Source organism: Macrotis lagotis, chromosome 2, assembly GCF_037893015.1.
Source record: "Macrotis lagotis isolate mMagLag1 chromosome 2, bilby.v1.9.chrom.fasta, whole genome shotgun sequence".
In the NCBI taxonomy this organism is placed as follows: Eukaryota; Metazoa; Chordata; class Mammalia; order Peramelemorphia; family Peramelidae; genus Macrotis; species Macrotis lagotis.
In genome coordinates, this window is record NC_133659.1 from 58,145,153 (window position 1) to 58,163,012 (window position 17,860).

At 40.4% G+C, this 17,860-nt stretch overlaps 1 protein-coding gene across 3 annotated transcripts in view; it reads left to right on the plus strand.

Moving 5' to 3' along the window:
* The window catches only part of UCK2 (uridine-cytidine kinase 2), an 85,270-nt gene extending 75,545 nt beyond the window's left edge, over positions 1-9,725 (plus strand). For all 3 annotated transcript variants that reach the window (XM_074221882.1, XM_074221884.1, XM_074221883.1), the window contains exons 5-7: positions 2,189-2,286; positions 5,573-5,621; positions 5,793-9,725. In XM_074221882.1, the coding sequence (XP_074077983.1) occupies positions 2,189-2,286; positions 5,573-5,621; positions 5,793-5,932 (287 nt within the window). In that variant the 3' untranslated portion in view covers positions 5,933-9,725. The remainder of the gene's footprint in view (positions 1-2,188; positions 2,287-5,572; positions 5,622-5,792) is intronic.
* The last annotated feature ends 8,135 nt before the right edge of the window (positions 9,726-17,860 follow it).

Sequence of the window (17,860 nt, forward strand, 5' to 3'; positions counted from 1 at the left end):
GGGACCTGGTTTTTATCCAGACAGGCAGAAACAAACTGGGAGAAGCTTGAAGACAGGATCACTCACACACCTCAAATGCTAAAAGGACGTGAGGCATCACCTTGCCAAGGAATGTTCCAGACTGAAACTGTAGAGAAGGCAGATGCCTTGTCCTTAGGAAATGTAGTAGAGGCAGGACAAATCTGGACAGATCTACAGAATGATAACCCTTCCTGCTAACTTGACTAGGGTTCATTCCTTTCCCTTGACCTAGGTATCTTGACTTTCCTGACAGCCATCTCATACTTTCAGACCAGAATGGACTCAGTCCATGCTGCTCTCAGAAGCAAATGCAATCATTCCTCTTCTTCTGCCAGGAGATTTACTGGGTGTTGTAGTCATTTCTTATGTCAGTGCCTGGAACTGTTACCTTCTTTCTTGAGCAGAAAAAAAGTTCTTTTATAAGGATCCAAAAGTGATGCTAAGTAGGGGCATCTTGTCTTCTTTTTTTTCCTAGTGTTTCTTCTATTCCATTCTGCTTCCTATCCGTCATACAGAATAATTCAGATGCATCTGTTTTTTCATCCAGCTCTTCCACAGGTTTGTTTACAGTGAAATGCTGCCTAATTTTAAGCTCTTAGATAAATGGTGCCTTCTAAGAGTTTGTTGTCAGAAATTAAATCTTGTGCAGTGATAGTGGGATTAAGTGAAACATCAATATGAAACTATCTAAAGGAGAGGTAATGCATTCCTTAAAGGAAAGAGATTTAACTAGAGGTGGTTTGGGGCTGTCATCAAAAAAAAATCATTATACTCTCTATGATTCCCTCTATGCTACTTTTTTTTATCTGTGGGAAAGTGAGGATCAGAGCCCCAATGCAGTTAATGAGATAGCCAAGATTGTTTTTAGATTTTTTTTCTACCCCATGAATCTTTTGGCTGAAATATAGCAACATTTTCTTGATGAAAATTGACTTAATATGGTAGTCAGTGAAAGAAATCATGTGGACTACTACTGTTTTCATGAACTTAGAACCTGGGTTTCATTCTTTATCCTCTTCACATCATATATTCAGCAAACATTTACTGAGTGTACTTGGTTCACTACACTGTGACCTCCAGGTGCTGAAAATTGTCAGATACTATAGTGGCAAGAAGATCTAGATGAAAGCGATTTGGGGCTTGAAGGCAAAAGTCAGGTTTAAATTAACAGGGAAAAGTGGAATTTGTTTATTTTAGTGATATTTGGCATTCTTGGCAAATGAACAGGTTATAATTCCTTTTTTAGAATAAATATTGTTTTATATATTACCTTTGTTTTCTAATAATCAAAGAATAAAGAGAGGAAGAAAGACAGTTCATCACAACTAGTCAAGTTGCTTCACCTTCAAAAGTTCAGAGCAAGGCAGTCTCTCTTTCTCTCTCTCTCTCTCTCTCTCTCTCTCTCTCTCTCTCTCTCTCTCTCTCTCTCTCCCTCCCTCCTCATCCCTTCCCCTTCCCATCCCATCTTCACCAGCAAAGCAGTTGAGGCAGGAAATCTTAAGTATCAGTTTCTTGTTTGTTATTTTTTTAATTACCAAGCATTTATTTTCTCTCCCTCAGTCTCTTTTGCCAAGTCTATTTGTGGATGCTAGAGCATCAGAAAGTGCTTCCTTGGTTTGTGAAATTGCCCATGATGCAGTTAATGTGAGGGCAGGGCAGCAAATTGGAGAATATCATTAGATATTTGGAGGACCAAATTAGGTTTAGGGGATCTGGGAGAAGCACTCGGCAGTTACTGAGAATGAGGATGGATGGGGGTGGACTTTGGAGGTATGCTGAATGGTGGGGATTGGGAAGAGAGGGAGAGGAAGAAATGGCTTTGACATGCATGCAGGAGCAGCTCATTCATTACCTTTTGAAATCTTCAATCATATCCTAATAGAACAGAATCCAAAAGACTCAGGTCTTTTTTGTTATTGTAAAATATGAAAAAAATGCCACAGACACAAAATCTGTTTCTTGGGCAGCCTTGGTAGTCCTTTAATATATAGGAATTTTTTTGGTTGTAAGACATCAAATGTAACTTCTTTCCCCCCAAATTGCAACTGGTCTGTTCTTTGAGCAGTCTGATGGTCCATGGGGGCCAGAGTCCAGAGGGACTCAAAGAAGGGATGGTGGTGTTGACCCCTGCAACATTTCTTGATTTTTGTTTTTCCTCCTCTTGTAGTGTTAAGAGATATCAGCGAAAGAGGGAGGGACCTCGAACAGATCTTATCTCAGTACATTACTTTCGTCAAACCTGCCTTTGAAGAATTCTGCTTGCCAGTAAGTTCTTACCCCTCTCCCCTACCTCCTCTAATTCATGATTAACATTCTAGTAATGCAGACAAGACTTACTCAAGTTGGTACAGCTCTGGGCTCTCTGAAACTCACTTCCCCATCCACTCCCTTCCTCATAGATCCAGAAATCTCCTTCTTGAGACCCAGAGAAAGACACCTCATCTGATTTCTTGCCTGGCAAAGCTGAATGTACCCATCCCACAGAGGATTCTGGGGGAAGTTCTGTCCTGCTCCCCTTCCGCAGGAGATCTCCAGCCAGCTATGAGATAGCAGTAGCTTCAACTCACTCAGCTGATTCCTAGGATAATTTCTAGGATAATTAGACTTAGTTCTAAAGTAGTTTAAATTTGGGAAGGAGACATAAATAAAGTTTTGTATCATGGGACTATTTCAAAAATTTCCCCACTTCCTCCTTGGCGCAGAACCCTTGATGAGTCATGTGACAGTTGTAGCCAGTCCAAACTCCAAAGTGAAGTACTTCTAGACTACTTTTGGGGAGAAGTCTGTTTCTGAAGAATTTGAGACCAGCTTCTGAGCTGCATGAAGGAAGGAGCCGCCAGGATGAGCTAGAGGGAGAATGATACAGAAAGAAAAATATTAGTATAGGGATTTCTTCTCTTCATCTCAGGTGATTTTTAACCCTGGGCGTGGTGGGGGAGGATCATAAAAAATTTCCTTCTAACCATTCTGGCTCCATTTTATTCAAACCACTGTGGACTGGGAGTTTGCCTGGCTCATGGGTGACATCTGTTGGTAGCTCATTGATAGGCAGGCATCCTTCTAGAGGGTGAGGAGGCTGATTGTTCTGTTAAATCCAAAACTGTGATTTGCTATATTTATTCCTTTAGAAAAAGGTTTGCAAGGGTTTCATCTCCACTTTCACTTCCCTTCCATAAAATAAATCTGCCTGTCTTTAAGTATAATTTATTAATTAACTTGTAAAAAGATTATCACAAGCCAGTCCTGATTTCAGGTAGCCAGAGTCAGATTAGGAGAAATTTCAAGGATTCAGTTAAGGCAAAAGGTGTCCTGGTTCTCCTTTTTTTTTTTTTTGTAGGATCAGGTCAGAAGATGGTTGCAGACAGGGCACCTTGGTAGCTGAGGAGCAGGGGAACTCCATCTTGGACACCCCCCCCCCCCCCCCCCCCCAGTTTTTATCTCTAATACTAAAGAGGACCAGGTGACTCAGTAGTTAGAGGCCTGGGGCCAGGAAAGCTTGGGTTCAAATCTAGCTTCACCTACTTTTTAATTGTATGACTATGGGCAAATCAGCCCTCTATTTGCTTCAGTTTACTCAACAGTAAAAATAGGGCTAAAAAGTACCTCCCTCTCTAGATTGTTGTGAGGATCAATGAGCGGCCCATAGAGGCTACTTGACACAAGCTTGTTCCCTACTCCCCTCCATAAATCTGCCCTGTTTCTTCATGTGAGCATAGATAACTGAGTAATTTTGATTTTTTTTTTTTTTTTTTGGCAAGCACATTGGTCAAAATCAGAATTTCTCTAGTCATCCTCCTTATTCCCATTTTACTGTTCAGTACTCAGCAAAGCCAACACAGTCCATTGCAAGCCCAGAATTGAATTGGACTATATGTTCAGTTTGGTTTAGGATTGTCTGGGGACTATTTTCCTAAAATGTTGTTGTAATTCAGCAGTCTTTGAAGTTTATCTTCGACCTTTGAAGATGATTGCTTCCAATGTCCATTGTCCTCATACATCTCATCCCCTACCCCCATTCTTACTCATATTTCCCATTCACAATCAATCATATTTATTCATTATTATATTAAAAAAATACACAGCTACTCAAGGGGTGGGAGGGGTTAGTTTAAACCCTCGAGCTTTCTCCCAAGGAGAAAAGAGGACATTGTTTGCCTAGTCGAACTTGTGTCATGTTGAATCAAACCATACACAGGAAAACACATTTAGTTAGAACACAGGTAAAAACAGGTCAAAACTTAATTTTACTGTTCAGAAAATTAGCACAGTTTTTTGTTTTGTTTTACTTTTTGTTCCCTGTTAAGTTCTTGATGTGAATCTGAGCAGAAAGTAATTAGGAAAATATATCTCCTTTTAGAGTGATTGTTTTGTAGTCATTGGCACAACTAAAAGTGCTTGGGAGAAGGTAAAATTCCCAATTCACTTCTATTTAAGCATTAGAATATACTTTGGAGTTTCTGGGTGAAGAGAGTATTTCATGTTCACAACCCTCATTCATCGATCCTATGCCTCTCCTCCTATAATTCTTTCTTGTATTTTAAGGGAATATTCTATTATCTGACTTTTTCTCTTGTGTGAAATCCTAAGCAAAATGGTTTCTTTCCCCAGTTGTTTGTCCTGTTTTTCTAGAGAACAAATTTTATGTTTTCCCCTTTTTTCCAATAGGTGATCTCCAAATGAGGAGATAATGAAAATGTTTGCCTTTCTATGCTAAATTCTAATGTGTATCAGGTGAATGTGGAAGTACTGTTAACTATCAATAATGAATTTAAGAAAGTGATTGGGTAAAATGAACTTGAAATAAAGACTCAGTGCCAATTAAATCATTTGAGTGCAGGTCATTGAAAATTGACCTTTTTCACATTTAATTTTATTTTTTTCTACCAGTGCATATTTCTTACTTATGTCCAATCCTTCCATTGATCATGTTTTACCAGGCCTTGCCTTTAAATTTTTGAGAGATCTTTGCCATGAGCTTTTCATCACACATATAACTTATAACACACATAACTGTACTTTGGTAACATCTAATGACATTATTGAAATGAGAGGGAATCCTCTTCCCATTGCTTGAGATGCAAATTGTAGAGATAGTGAATTGAAACTAGCACTTAAAAGTGAGATGTCTTCCTTCCCTCTTAGCATCAGTCTTCTTACAGTCCCTTTCCTGATGGTTTCCCATGGAATCAGTCAACATGACTGGCCAGAGTTTTGCTTATCTAAAGCTCATGGTTTTCATTGTAGAATTTAATGGTAGAATTCTTCATAAGTGCAGCAAAGGAAGTAATACATAAGAGTTCATTATAAGATCATAGATTGTAGAGCTGAAAGGGATCACCAAAGCTGACATTTTACAGATACAGGAGTTAGGGTACATAGTTGTTCAGAGCTACACAGGGATCGAGTAACAGCTAAATTATAACTGAGATCCTCAGTCTACACAGTCATGACACAGAGTACTTTCTCCCATTCCAAGATTTGATAAGACATGTTCTAGAAGCTCTGACTTCTTCTTTCATGCTAATTTAAAAAAAAAACATCTTTTTCACAGACCAAGAAATATGCTGATGTGATTATTCCCAGAGGTGTGGATAATATAGGTGAGTCCTGGAGGGATGGAGGTGGGGGGGAAGGGGAAGAAAAAGAGAGAGAGAGGGAAGGAGAAAGGGAAAGAGGGAGAGGAGAATAACTAGGGTGCTTTGGCCTCTGTTCTGAACCTCCTTTGTCTCTTCCTGGGGTTTCTTATGGTTTGTTCCTTTCTGTCCCTACAGTGGCTATCAACCTCATTGTGCAGCACATCCAAGACATCCTGAATGGAGGACTTACCAAGCGCCAGACCAACAACTGCCTCAACGGTTACACCCCCTCCCGTAAGAGGCAGGCGTCGGAGTCCAGTAGCCGGCCACACTGACCTCCTTGGCCCAACTCTGTGTCCCTGCCCCTGAACCCTACCCCTTATTCACCCAGGAGACGAAGGAAGAAGGGCAAGGAGGCACCACTGATCTCTGTATATAGTGTTTCCAGTGACATGACTATATGTAAGAAAACACCCATGAAGCTGAAATGCCTTTGATTTTTGTACTTTGGAATGGGCAGGATGAAATGGAAGATGACCCGAGTTTAAGTGATAAACTGTGCCAAGAACTACCGGTGATGCTGAATTACAAGTCCATCGTGTAACCAGTTATAAATATATACATATATATATAAAAATCTATTTTTGTGTAAATGTAGAATAATGTAAAGCTGTTTGCCGTGAGTATTTTCCAAGGGGGATATTGTGAGAGCTGTGCTTGTATTTTCTGGGGTAGGTGCTTTAGCCCTGGCAGAGGGCATTTTGTTTTTTTTTACATTTCCAGATAGGATAAGCCAGTAGTAGTTCAAGCATCTGTCAAAGAGGAGTGATGCATTGTCCTCAGTGTTGGTGGATTCCTAGAAAGGATTTGTTTCTGACATTCCTCCCTTGCTCCCTCAGTGCTGCTCTCTTCTGACAGATACCATCTTCTGGGGCTGCTCCTTAAAGATATGAGAGGGGAGAGGAACTCGGTTTTTGTTTTAGGCAGGAATGAGGGAAGACCCTAAAATTATACTCAGGGATGGAAGCACCCTGCAGAAGAGAGGAAGTCTTGATTGGTCCCTTTCCCTCTCCTTTTCCCACATTCAATTAGTCATTAGATCTTTTTTCTTTTTTCTCAATCTTCTCAGAGAGGCCAAGGATGCCTCTGGTTCCTACCAGACAAAGTAGGAATTCTGTGAGATTGCTGTCCAGCATAGAGACAAAGCAAGAATGGAACAGGAGACAGCTTGCCAGTGGCATGGGGAGCTCTGTAGATACTGGCTTCAGATGGTACCTCAAAAGAATTGAGTGATCGCACTCGGGATTTTCCCTATGCTGTTGTTAAACAGCAGTTGAAGAGTCTGGGCTTCTGTATTTCCTTTCTGATCTGTGGCTCTGGCTCTCAGACTCTGCCATGTGGCCAAAATTATCTCAGTGATTAGAAAGCCAGCACAAATAAGCTATTTCCCCCCTCTGACAAGGGTAGCTTTGGTTCTACCCCCCCCACACACTTTCCTACCCAAAAAAGGATGTATGCCTCTTTAGTAGGATGAGCCTGATCCTCCTCTCATCAGTGATTTTCATTTGGAATGTGACAACCAGGATAAAGTTGCTGTTACCACAGAGAAGGAAACAGCTCTGTCCTGTGCCTTAGTGGTGCTAGAAGGAGGGGACTGTATTTTCATCTTTAATAACTGGAACTCCCTTTAAATTACAGGGAGGTAAACCCCAGCCAGGCCCCTAGTGATGCCTTCCTTTCTGGGATAGATTCCTAGCTGACTTATAGGGGGTGGGGGGGGAAGTCAACTATGGGATTCTTGAGATGTGATTTTAAAGTAACATCACAGATTTAATTTTGTTTTTTATTTGCCAGATCATCTTTATCCAAAATTTGTGTGATCCTTCTAAATAAATAATCTGGGGTTGGGGGGGACAGACAGGGGCAGGGGGCAACCCCGTTGTTCAAGCATTTTGGGAGCTCTGCAAGTGGCCTTCAAAGTCTATCTTGAGTACAAAACAAAACCAGTCTTATCAACTTGACTAAAATTTATCTTTTAACCCTGATGTTATATATGGTTTAGTATATCCTTTCTTATTCTCCAGCCTTGGCTTCATGGAACTTGGATGCTTCTCCACTGAACCTATCTCTAAGGACAACATTTTGCCAGTGCTTAAAATTTTTTTAAAAGACTTTTTTTTTTCTGTAGAGAAATGGGCTTTCTGAAGGCAGTTTAAGAGAGAGGAGTTCCCAGAATGTTTTAAGCCATGTAACTTTCATTGATGCATTGTCATCTCCCTGTGATGTCCCCTTTGAAAGAGAACCTTCCTTTGTATGTGGAAGCTATTGTGGAATCTTTTTCTTAGTATTCAGGCACATTCCTTTATTATCACATCTCAAAGAGTTGTGAGGTTTGGGGAGAGAGAAGGAGAAGATGGGACCAGGAACCTCAGGACAGGTGGGGCCTTTATCCGAGGTGGGTCAGTCTCTGCCCATGTGAAGTGTCTGTCTCAGAGAGTCTTTGCCTTGCAGCGGGTACCATGCTCAGAGTTACTTGAAGCTCCTAGGTGCCAAACCATTTAGTGCCTTGGCTGCCTATCCCACTGCCTTGTAAGACAGATTCTTCTGTTGTCACTGACCCTTCTACTTAGTTGCTTCTTCATCTACTTGTGGTTTTGGGACCAAGGCCATCCCCTGAGCAGGTTCTCTTCTCCATTCTCCAGTCCCCCCGCTGTTTCTTCCCTCCATTGGTTTGATGGCAACCTCAGCTGACAGGCAGAGGAGCCTGGGTGATATTTCCCAAAGGGTAGAGCAGAATCTAAGGCGGGGGGGCTCCTCCAAAAATTAGAGCATTGTGTAGGGATTGTCATATTGGAGGAAAGGAAGAAATTCAGGGGTATGATCCAGGTCTCTGAGTAGCCTGGGTAGGGTTCTCATCAACAGGCATGGCATATTCTTTCATTGAGCTTTTATTGTCCTGCTATGCCCTTGTGCAAAGATGAACACTTTGGGAGGTCCCTTAAGGTTCACCACCAGAAGGTGCTAAGTTTCTGCTTTGAGACTCAGAACCTGCAGCCTCATAGCCAGGATTATAAAATGTGTGATGGGAATCTTGATTTCACCCCAACCCCTGAACCAGAGAACTCCTGCTTCTTCCATTCTATATATCCCACTTAACCCAAGGAAAGATGAGTTGGGGGGTAAGGGTACTAGAACTAGTAGGCACTACTGGGTATGTCGTTGGCCCAACCCAGATAGGTTGTAGTTGACTGTGGACCAGGAGAGATAAATATGGCAGTCATGTCCCAAAATGCTACCAAAAGTTCACTATGGCCACTTGTTCTGAGGGAGGTGGGGGGATCATTAATCACGGGGGAAACTTTTTCTATCTGTCCTTGGGTAATCTGGGACTTCTTTGCTGGATAAAGTACAAGTACAATGGATTAAGGAGTTGAGGGGGTTAATCTCATAGGATTTATGGCCCTGGGTTTGGATGGGAAAGCTCCGTAGTCCATTCAGTGTTGTGTGTGTAAATAAGTCACTGCTCATTGCGGTCTCTAAGAACTCCCTTGGCATGGCAACCAAGACCTCAGTTAATGGGACGTTAGGAACATATGCTCTATGTCCTCCAGTCCCCCCCACCTCACCTTCCACACTTGAATTTTCCAATTCCCAAAATGGATTAGATATATTTTTTAGCCCATGAAGACCAAGCTGAGACTGCTTTACAGAAAGGACCGATTGGACAGATGCCTGCCACTCTTATGTGACCCTTCTAAAATTTTTCTTTGGGTCCAGTTGACAATGCATGTTTTGCTAGTTGGTGGTGGCAAGTGGATTCTGGGCAGGAGAGAAACCTGCTGACATGAATTGAGAGCATGAAGTTCCCTTTACACATCGGTGAGAGTGCTGTAATAGGCAAATGGTTAAAAATCTGCCCTTGCTAACTTAAGATCTTTCTATGTTTAGGTATACGATAGGAAGAGGTAGTAGCTGCTATTATTGCCTCAGGATTAAGGGTTGGGTTGTTGGTGAGGGGTTAGATTTTTTTTTAAGTTTATACATTTGCCTTTTCTGTTTGTTATTAGTGATAACTCTTGCCCATGCGTATTCTGTCCTTCCCTGTAAATAAAGATGGAATCAAAAGGATGTGACCCTTTCCTTTGCCTTTATATTTATCACATTCAGAGAAACAGTGGTTAAGCCTGGTGTGAGTGTGAGGGTGACCTTAGCAGGCGTCAGTATAGGCAGTGCTGTAAGGTCCTAATTAAAGGAACTCCAGCGACTAAGCTCCCCAGAGAAGGAAGACAAGTCCTCCCCCTTAACAACATCACAGGTTTGTAAAGAGCTTTCACAGAATCTCTTTTGAGTCTCATGATAATAACCCTTTGAGGAGGATAGAGCAAGGTGTGTCTCATTGACCAAAGAGCAATCCTGAGACCCAATGAGAATTAAGGGTCCCTTTCACATCCACATGGCTAAATAAGAAGAATGTAGTTCACCCTGGCCTCTGACTAGATCATTTTGCCTATTATTATCAATCCTTAACTTTTGAACATCTGCTGGAGCCACAGGACTATTTTTTTTTCCTGAGATAATTCTTCAGAGGTAATTTCTGGTACTCCTATTCTTTGTTCAAAAGGTGAGGAGGAGAAGACACTGTTTGTCCAAGTATTAGTTTAATCAAATTCAAGAGGGCAACTTACAGAGAAACCATGAAACTTTGGACTAAAGCAAACATTCTAAAACTGAGGTCCATGTAACTCCAAGAAGGCAATTGTTAGCTTAAAAATATATTGACTATTTCAGTACTCTTTCGTAATCCAGCATTGAAAACATGCCTCTAAGTGGTAGACCATAGACTTTACCAGTCTGCTGAGGGGGACTATGACCTTAAAAGTCAAGAATGCCAGTGTTGAGGGTGATAGTGAAAAGGAAGGTGCTGGGTCTCTACTGTGGTCACTAAACTGTGAACTCAGCCAAAAACTGTTAAGAATGACTAATTTTCTGAACTTGATATTTATATATGTGTTTGTATTTCTCTGTATAACCGTGTATATCATGCATATATGTATATATATGTACACATATATATATACATATATATATATATATATATATATATACACACACACACACACACACAGATATGAGTTAAAAACCTGAAACACTAATTGAAAGGAATTAGTTGGAACAGTATCCAGATATTAGAGGTATTGTGAGGAAGTGAAAAAAAATGCTGACCTCTCATCTCAATTCTGTCCTCATCTTGCTGTGTTGATGTTAGGTAAATCACTTGACTTCACTGGAGCTCAGTTCTCCCATACATTAAGGGCTGATATACTTCTAAAATTGTTAATTCAATTCAAAAACTAAGTGCCTATATTATACAAATTGAAGTTAATTATTTTGCTTTTACTTGGTGCTTTTGCTGGGCTAAACAGTGGGCATTTAAGGAAAGGTAAAAGCAGACCTTGCTTTCTAGAAGTTCTAAAGTCTAAGGCTGAGATAATATAGATTTATCACTGAAGCAAAACAGATTCCAAGAGACAGATGATGAGGAGGGAGAATAGACACAGTGGGGAACTCCTGGAAGGCCTGGCAAGTGCAAATAGAGATGGGAGGTGACATGAACAAGTAGAACAATATGGTGGAATCATAGAATACCTTCATTAAGGAGAGTAAAAGTTGTACAAAGACTTAGAAAGGTAGAGATGGGCCAGGATATCAAAAGCTTAAAATGTCCAAGCAGAGGGTTTTATATTTGAGCTACTGTAGAGAGAGAGCGAGCAGTAAATTGGTGAGATCAATGTTTTAAGAGACTCAATTGGCAGCTTTGGTGGATAACAGATTAGAATAGAGATGGGACCACAGAGGACCTGACTTTGAATACCAAACAATTAGAATTTGTTCTATCTTGGACATATCACTTTTTTCCTAGGTTTAATTCTTAACCCTAATAAGAAGATATGATTTTGCATAGTAAGTAGCTGAAAAGGCAAAAATCAGAACACTAAAATATCAGAACCACAAGTGATTCAAAAAAAACAAACCAATTTTTTAAGTTTGTCTGGATCTATTGACATTCTTAGGATTTGTGGGTGCTTCATATTTAGTGATATTTGCAATGGTTCTGCAGGGTTGTGAGGATCAAATGAAATTTTTTTTCTAATAGTTTCTTAACACAGTGCTAGCTATTTAATAGGCACTATGTAAATGATTTCCTTCTCCCTTCTACCTAGTGCTTTCTATACCCTTGGTTAAATTCTCATACAGTACTGTGCCATTTCCAGTTTTTGCCCTCAGGATTCCACATTATCAAAGCTGTGTACACTTTTATTACACTCCTTTCTGTAACCCCTTCAGACCCCTTTATGTAGCTGAATCCTATTTAACGGGGATAAGTACCATGGACCATCAATTGTTGCAGTGTAGGGTGGAGATTAGCCTAACCCAGTGATGAAAGTAGTAGTTATGTGTGATGTGCTTCAGAATCCTCTCCTTGATTAACTTTTTAGCAAGTATAGCCCACCTAGTGGTCACATTCAGCTTTCACTTCCGGCCTTCTTTGAGATGGCCACCTGGCAGCTGCTCTTTCCTTTGGTGTAAGTGTTCATCACAGGGCTTACAGACATCTCCAGAGACTTCTGAATATTCTCCCTTTTGTATCCAGAATAGTGTTCTTTCTTCAAGATCAAATGGGAAAACGATTCTGTTTTACATCCTGGTGTGTGTATAGAATTCGAGAATTAGAAGGAATGACGTTAGGTAATTATCCAACTTCTCTCATCTTACTGAAGAATAAAATGAACTATTCCAGTTAAACAGCAAGTGAGAAAGGTTAGGGCTCATACAGAGATCTTCTGTCTCCTGGTATATACTCTATGCATTTCGCCATATGCCAAATTCTCCCTGGGAACATAATATTTTGCGCCTGATTTTTTTTTCATTTAAAACCTATACTCCACCTTCCTTTTAGTTTGCCTGCCCTGCAGAATTCATCAAGTTCTGGCAGCTGGGCCGCTTACTTTCAGAATTCAAGGACTTTTTGCTGAACTACAAGGAAAATTGCTTATTTTGTCTTATTCCTTCATTTCCTCACATAAAATTCTAGGTCAGACCACTAGCTAGTACCAGATCTGGGACTAGAATCCACGTCTTGTGGCATTCAATCTAGTGACTGATTGGCCATACCAGGATGCCTTACCAATAACCTAACCCTCTGTGTGATTCATGTTTCTTGGTTAAATTGGCAGTGTTTCTCTAAGCATGACCCATTGGCAGAAGGTACAGCCCTAATTAGGCAGAATCTTAGACTCAGGGGTTCTTGGAATCCCTTACTCTTAAGAGTTCTCTTTACTGGCAGCTTCAGGAAGGACCCATGAAAAGGGACCTTTGACTAGGTGCCCAGAGAAATAAATGCATTTTAATAAAATCTCATGTTTAGATAATCATTTAAGGTTTACAAAGCTCTTTTGCTTTTAATCATATTCCCATTTAATTAAATACTTGTCTATTTAAGTTGACTTTACAACAATCTTGTAAAGTGGTAGGTAGAACAAAACATTGAGTTCATTTTATAATGGAGAGAACTGAGGCTCAGAGAGGCTAGATAAAGATTGACTTAAAGTCAAACCTGGCCAACTAAGTGACCCAACTCTTCCAAACTGAGGCTTTTTTGGCATGACACATTTTATTTTTTTAATGAGCTTTGGATCCTGGTATTTACTGAGGACTGAAATGATCCCACTTTCCCATGCTTGTTGATTTTAATAGCCAGGAACCTTAGCTGCATGGAAGGATATGACTTTATGATCTGATTGGGCTATGTGGAGAACATATGACCCATGTGTGTGACTCCTGTTCAACAGGCCTCCTAAGAGATCTGGAGCAGATAGAGGAAACGAGAGCTGAAATTTCCTTTTCCTGGGCTGCCTTGCTTGCTAATCAAATAGCCCCTAGCTCCAATCCAAAGGACCTGAGCAGGTAGAGAACCCCTCATTAGTTTGAGATTCATCAACCTAGAGATCTTTAATCACGGGTCAGTTTCTTGTTGGGTAGTCATGCCAAAGGGAATTGGGTATATTTGGTTAGGAATTCATTTCCTGTAACCCTTGAAAACTCATTTTGCTTAGAAATATAGTTTTGGAGATCACTTTCACTGGATAGGAATCTGAGGTCTTTGCTGAAAAACACTTTGGGCCTTTTTCTTTTCCTATCTTCCCTGAATTGAATCTTCCGGATCACTTGATGGGGAGAGAATAGGGGAGAATTGTGTCACAAGTGGACAGAGAGCTAGACTCAGAGTCAGGAAGACTTGAATTCAAATCCTTCCTTAGATTCTTTCTTGTTAAATTTGTTTATTATTCTAACCACATACAAAAATAGTTCCCAACATTCACCTTTTTATAAGATTTTGAGTTCTACATTTTCTTGCTCCCTTTTCTTCCTCCTCCCCTTGACAACAAGCAATGTAATATTGATTATACATGTATAATAAGTGTTAAACATATTATAAGTTATGTTGTGAAAGATCAATCAGAACAAAAGGGAATAAAAAACCCTGAGAGGGTTTAAAAAAAGCATAAAGCACTTTTGAAAAATGGAAAATAATATGCTTTGGTCTACATTCAGATTCCATAGTTCTTTCTCTGGATGTAGATGGTATTTTCCATTACAAGTCTTCTGAAATTGTCTTTGATAATTGTACTGCTGAGGAGAGAGGTAAGTTCATCCTGTCTGATCATCACACAAGGTTACTGTTAATGCGTACAATGTTCTTTCGGTTATACTCACTTTACTCGCCCTCAGTTCATGTAAGTCTTTCCAGGCTTTTCTGAAATCCGTTCAGTTTCCTCAGATTCTTAACTAACTGTGTGACCCCGAGCATATTATTCACTTCTTTTTTCTCAGTATCCTCATGTAAAATGAGGATAATAATAATAATAATAATACCTACCTCATAGGGACGTTATGCGGATCAAATGAAATAACATTTGAAGCCCTTTGCAAACTTTAAATGCTATTTATGTGGCTCCAAATAGCCTGGTCCCCAAAGACTCCAATGCCCAGAATCAATGCCCTCTTTCCTTTAGTGCCATTCAAATTTGGCCTTTACAATTCATCAAAAGGGATAGATGAGAGTTGATCAGTTTGATTTTGTGCAGAAAATGCAAGAAGGAGGAAAATCTATTTCTGTTTTGGCAGATTTGGGGTCAACCAGGGTAAAAGGTATATGTTGGTTATTTGTATGTGACATCTCCCCCGCACTAGATTGTAAGTCCCGTAGAGGGCAGGGTTTGTGTCTTCTCTCAATTGTGTATCTCCATCATCTAAAAAAGTGCTTTGCACGCAGTAGGTGCCTAATAAACCTTTGTTGAATGGAATTTAATTGTGTTGAAATCTTTCCAAATCCTAGCTGCCCAGACTGAGGCCTCTGTATTTTTCCGTTCTTGACTGGGCTGGGCTAGGCTGGAAGAGGATGGGAAGGGCACTGCTAGATGCATGCATCCTCTTATGTGGCTAACTGGGAACAAGTGCCCAGGCTTTGGTGTTTTGACTCTCTTCTCTGAGGGTGTATGAAGAGGTTCTTAGCAGGGCTACTAGAGAAAGCCAGAGAGGTAGGGAGCTGGCAAATAGGACTGGATTGGGAGAAAAAGGCCACCCAACTAGGGGAAGAGTCATTATTGGCAAAACTATCTGTGACAATGGAATGAGCCAAGGAATGAGCAAGATCAAAGTACAACAGGGAGCCTGGGGGTGCCACTGTTGTTAGAGGCTGGCTCTGCAGTTGGAGGACTTGGCTTCCAGTGTGATCTTTCATGACCCTCCCTGGGTGACCTCGATCTCCTTGAGCCTGTTTCCTCATTTGTAAAATGAGAGGCTTGGAATAGATGGGCTCTTGGGGTCTCTTCCATCTCTGGGTCTATGATCTTATGAAATCTGGAGAGGCAAGGAAGTTGAAATGAATGGTTGGAATGAATAAAAAGAAATTTGTTTGGGGAACTGATGCAGCCAAGGAGAGAAATGATGAGACAATCAAAAAGAAAAAAAAACTCCTTTAGTTCTTTGAAAATAACAAAGAAGAGTATAGTGGATAGAGCATCAGGCCTGGAGTCAGGAGGACCTGAGTTCAAATCTGGTTAGAAATTGACCCTAGGCAAGTCATTGAACCCCAATTGCCTTGCAAAACCAAAAAACCCAACAAAAACTAAGAGAGGATCTGTCAGGAAATGAAGTCTTAGCAATCTATAGGGAGAAAGGAATGGGGAGAAGAATGAGGGAGAATTGCTCCATGTGGAGTCATTCATGAAGAGGGGTCCAGTCCTTGGAAAGGACAGGATAATCTCTGATTTGTCCCCAACTATCTATATGACCTTGTCCAAATTACTCTTTCTTTATATTTCTAAAGTTCTTCAGTAAAATGGGAACAGTAATCTTTGCCTTACTTTCCTCAAGACATAGTTGTGGTGATCATATGAAATCATAGATATGAAGGTGACTTGTTAAAATGAACAGTGCTATTCTATGAAGATAAGAGGGTGATGATAGTAATATTTTTAGTGTGCTTAGTGGTCAGAGTCAGATTCCCAGTTCTGATACTCATCCCCTTTTCTCCTTGCATGCAGGTGGAGCGTATAAGGTGATAACTTCTATAGGAAAGCAATGTGATACAGTGGATGGTGTTCTGGATCTGGGAGACAAGAGTCTTGGGTTCAGATCCCCATGCTATCACTTACATGCTGTGTGATCTTGGACGTGTCACTTAATAAGTAACCTTATTAAAGGTCCATCTATAAAATGGAGGTAAAAAAATTCTTGTATCTCTTTATTTCAAAGGGTGGTTATGAGGAAAACTAAATCCTAAAGAGTTATATGAATGAATGAAATAAAGTAATTAATTACTTTTGTACTTAGCTCTGGAGACAGGAAATACAAGTGAAGAGAGCCCTTGTCCTTAGCTTACACCTGAATAAGGAGACACTTTCAGGGTAGTAGAGGCTAGAGAGAGGGGTATTTTGCTTTGGAAAGTTACAAACCAAAGTTCCCAGTAGTAATGGCAGTGTTGCTTTGGTTCTGGTTCCATAATTGGAAAGTAGTTGGGGGGTTGAAGAAGAGCATATCTTCTCTGGTTGTTGGGTATAGGTGTTGAGTAAAGCAAGCATGCCTGGGACTTGCCTCGTATAGGGTAGGGCTCCATGAGGCACTCCCAAGTCAGGACTGTGGCACTTAATGGTGAATTCCAGGTAAGTCTAATGAAAAAATTAAGAGCAATAAAAACCAAGGCAGGGCAGAAGTGGCTTGTATTAGGAGTGGTAATATAGTAACTTTGAAAAGGTATTCTAAGAAAAATGGTGAGTCCTTGGCCAAATCACGCTAGGGCTGGTGCCAATAGGTGGAGAGTCTTCTTTCACCTTGAATGACTGGTCATATGCCTTCTCAGGTCCAAGTTCCCTAAGGATTTGAAAGGTGATGTGAACATTTCTTAAAGTTATTGAATTCTTCCTGTTTAGGAACTATTCCAAGCCCAGTCATTAGCTATTGTCAATTAGAGAATGCATTGAACAGAGTTTCAGGAGATCTGAGATGAAGGGTAACTCCCCAGAGAACCTCCTCTTCCCTCCCCTTTTCTTCTCTTAAGAAATCTATATAGGATTTAGTTAAATAGGGAGAAAGAGAGATTAGGAGGGGGATGGTATCTACAGAGGTGGGAGGATAAGAATGAATGTGTGGACAGATGGAGTTGTTTAGGGTAGTAATGGAAAATAAGTTTGGAGATACAGAGAAGGGATTATGGATGACCTCAAGTATCAACCTACAGAGTTTGGACTTTATCTAGGAAGCACTGGGGAGCCCCTGAAAATTTTTGAGCAAGACTGTAATGTTTTAGAAAGATGAATTAGGAGACAGTTTATAATTTGAGTTGGAGGAATAAGAGAGTTATATGGGAAGGAAGATTTTAGTCTCAATATAAGAAAACTTCTTAACATTTAGAACCATCCAAAAAAGAAATGAGCTACTTTGGGAGATATTGATTTTCTTATTACTGGAATTAAGATGGAGTGTGGAGGACCACTGGTAGAAAATGGGGAAGAGATTAGACCAGATAACATCTAAGGTCACTTGAAACTCTAAAACTTTAGTTTTATGAAGGGAGGGAGACCAGTTAGGAACTGATGCAATAGGTGACAACCTAAATCAGGTGCTCAGTGGGAAAGGAAGGAATAAAAGCAGGTGATATCCTTACCATTTCATTTGTTAATTCATTCACCAGTGCAGAGAGC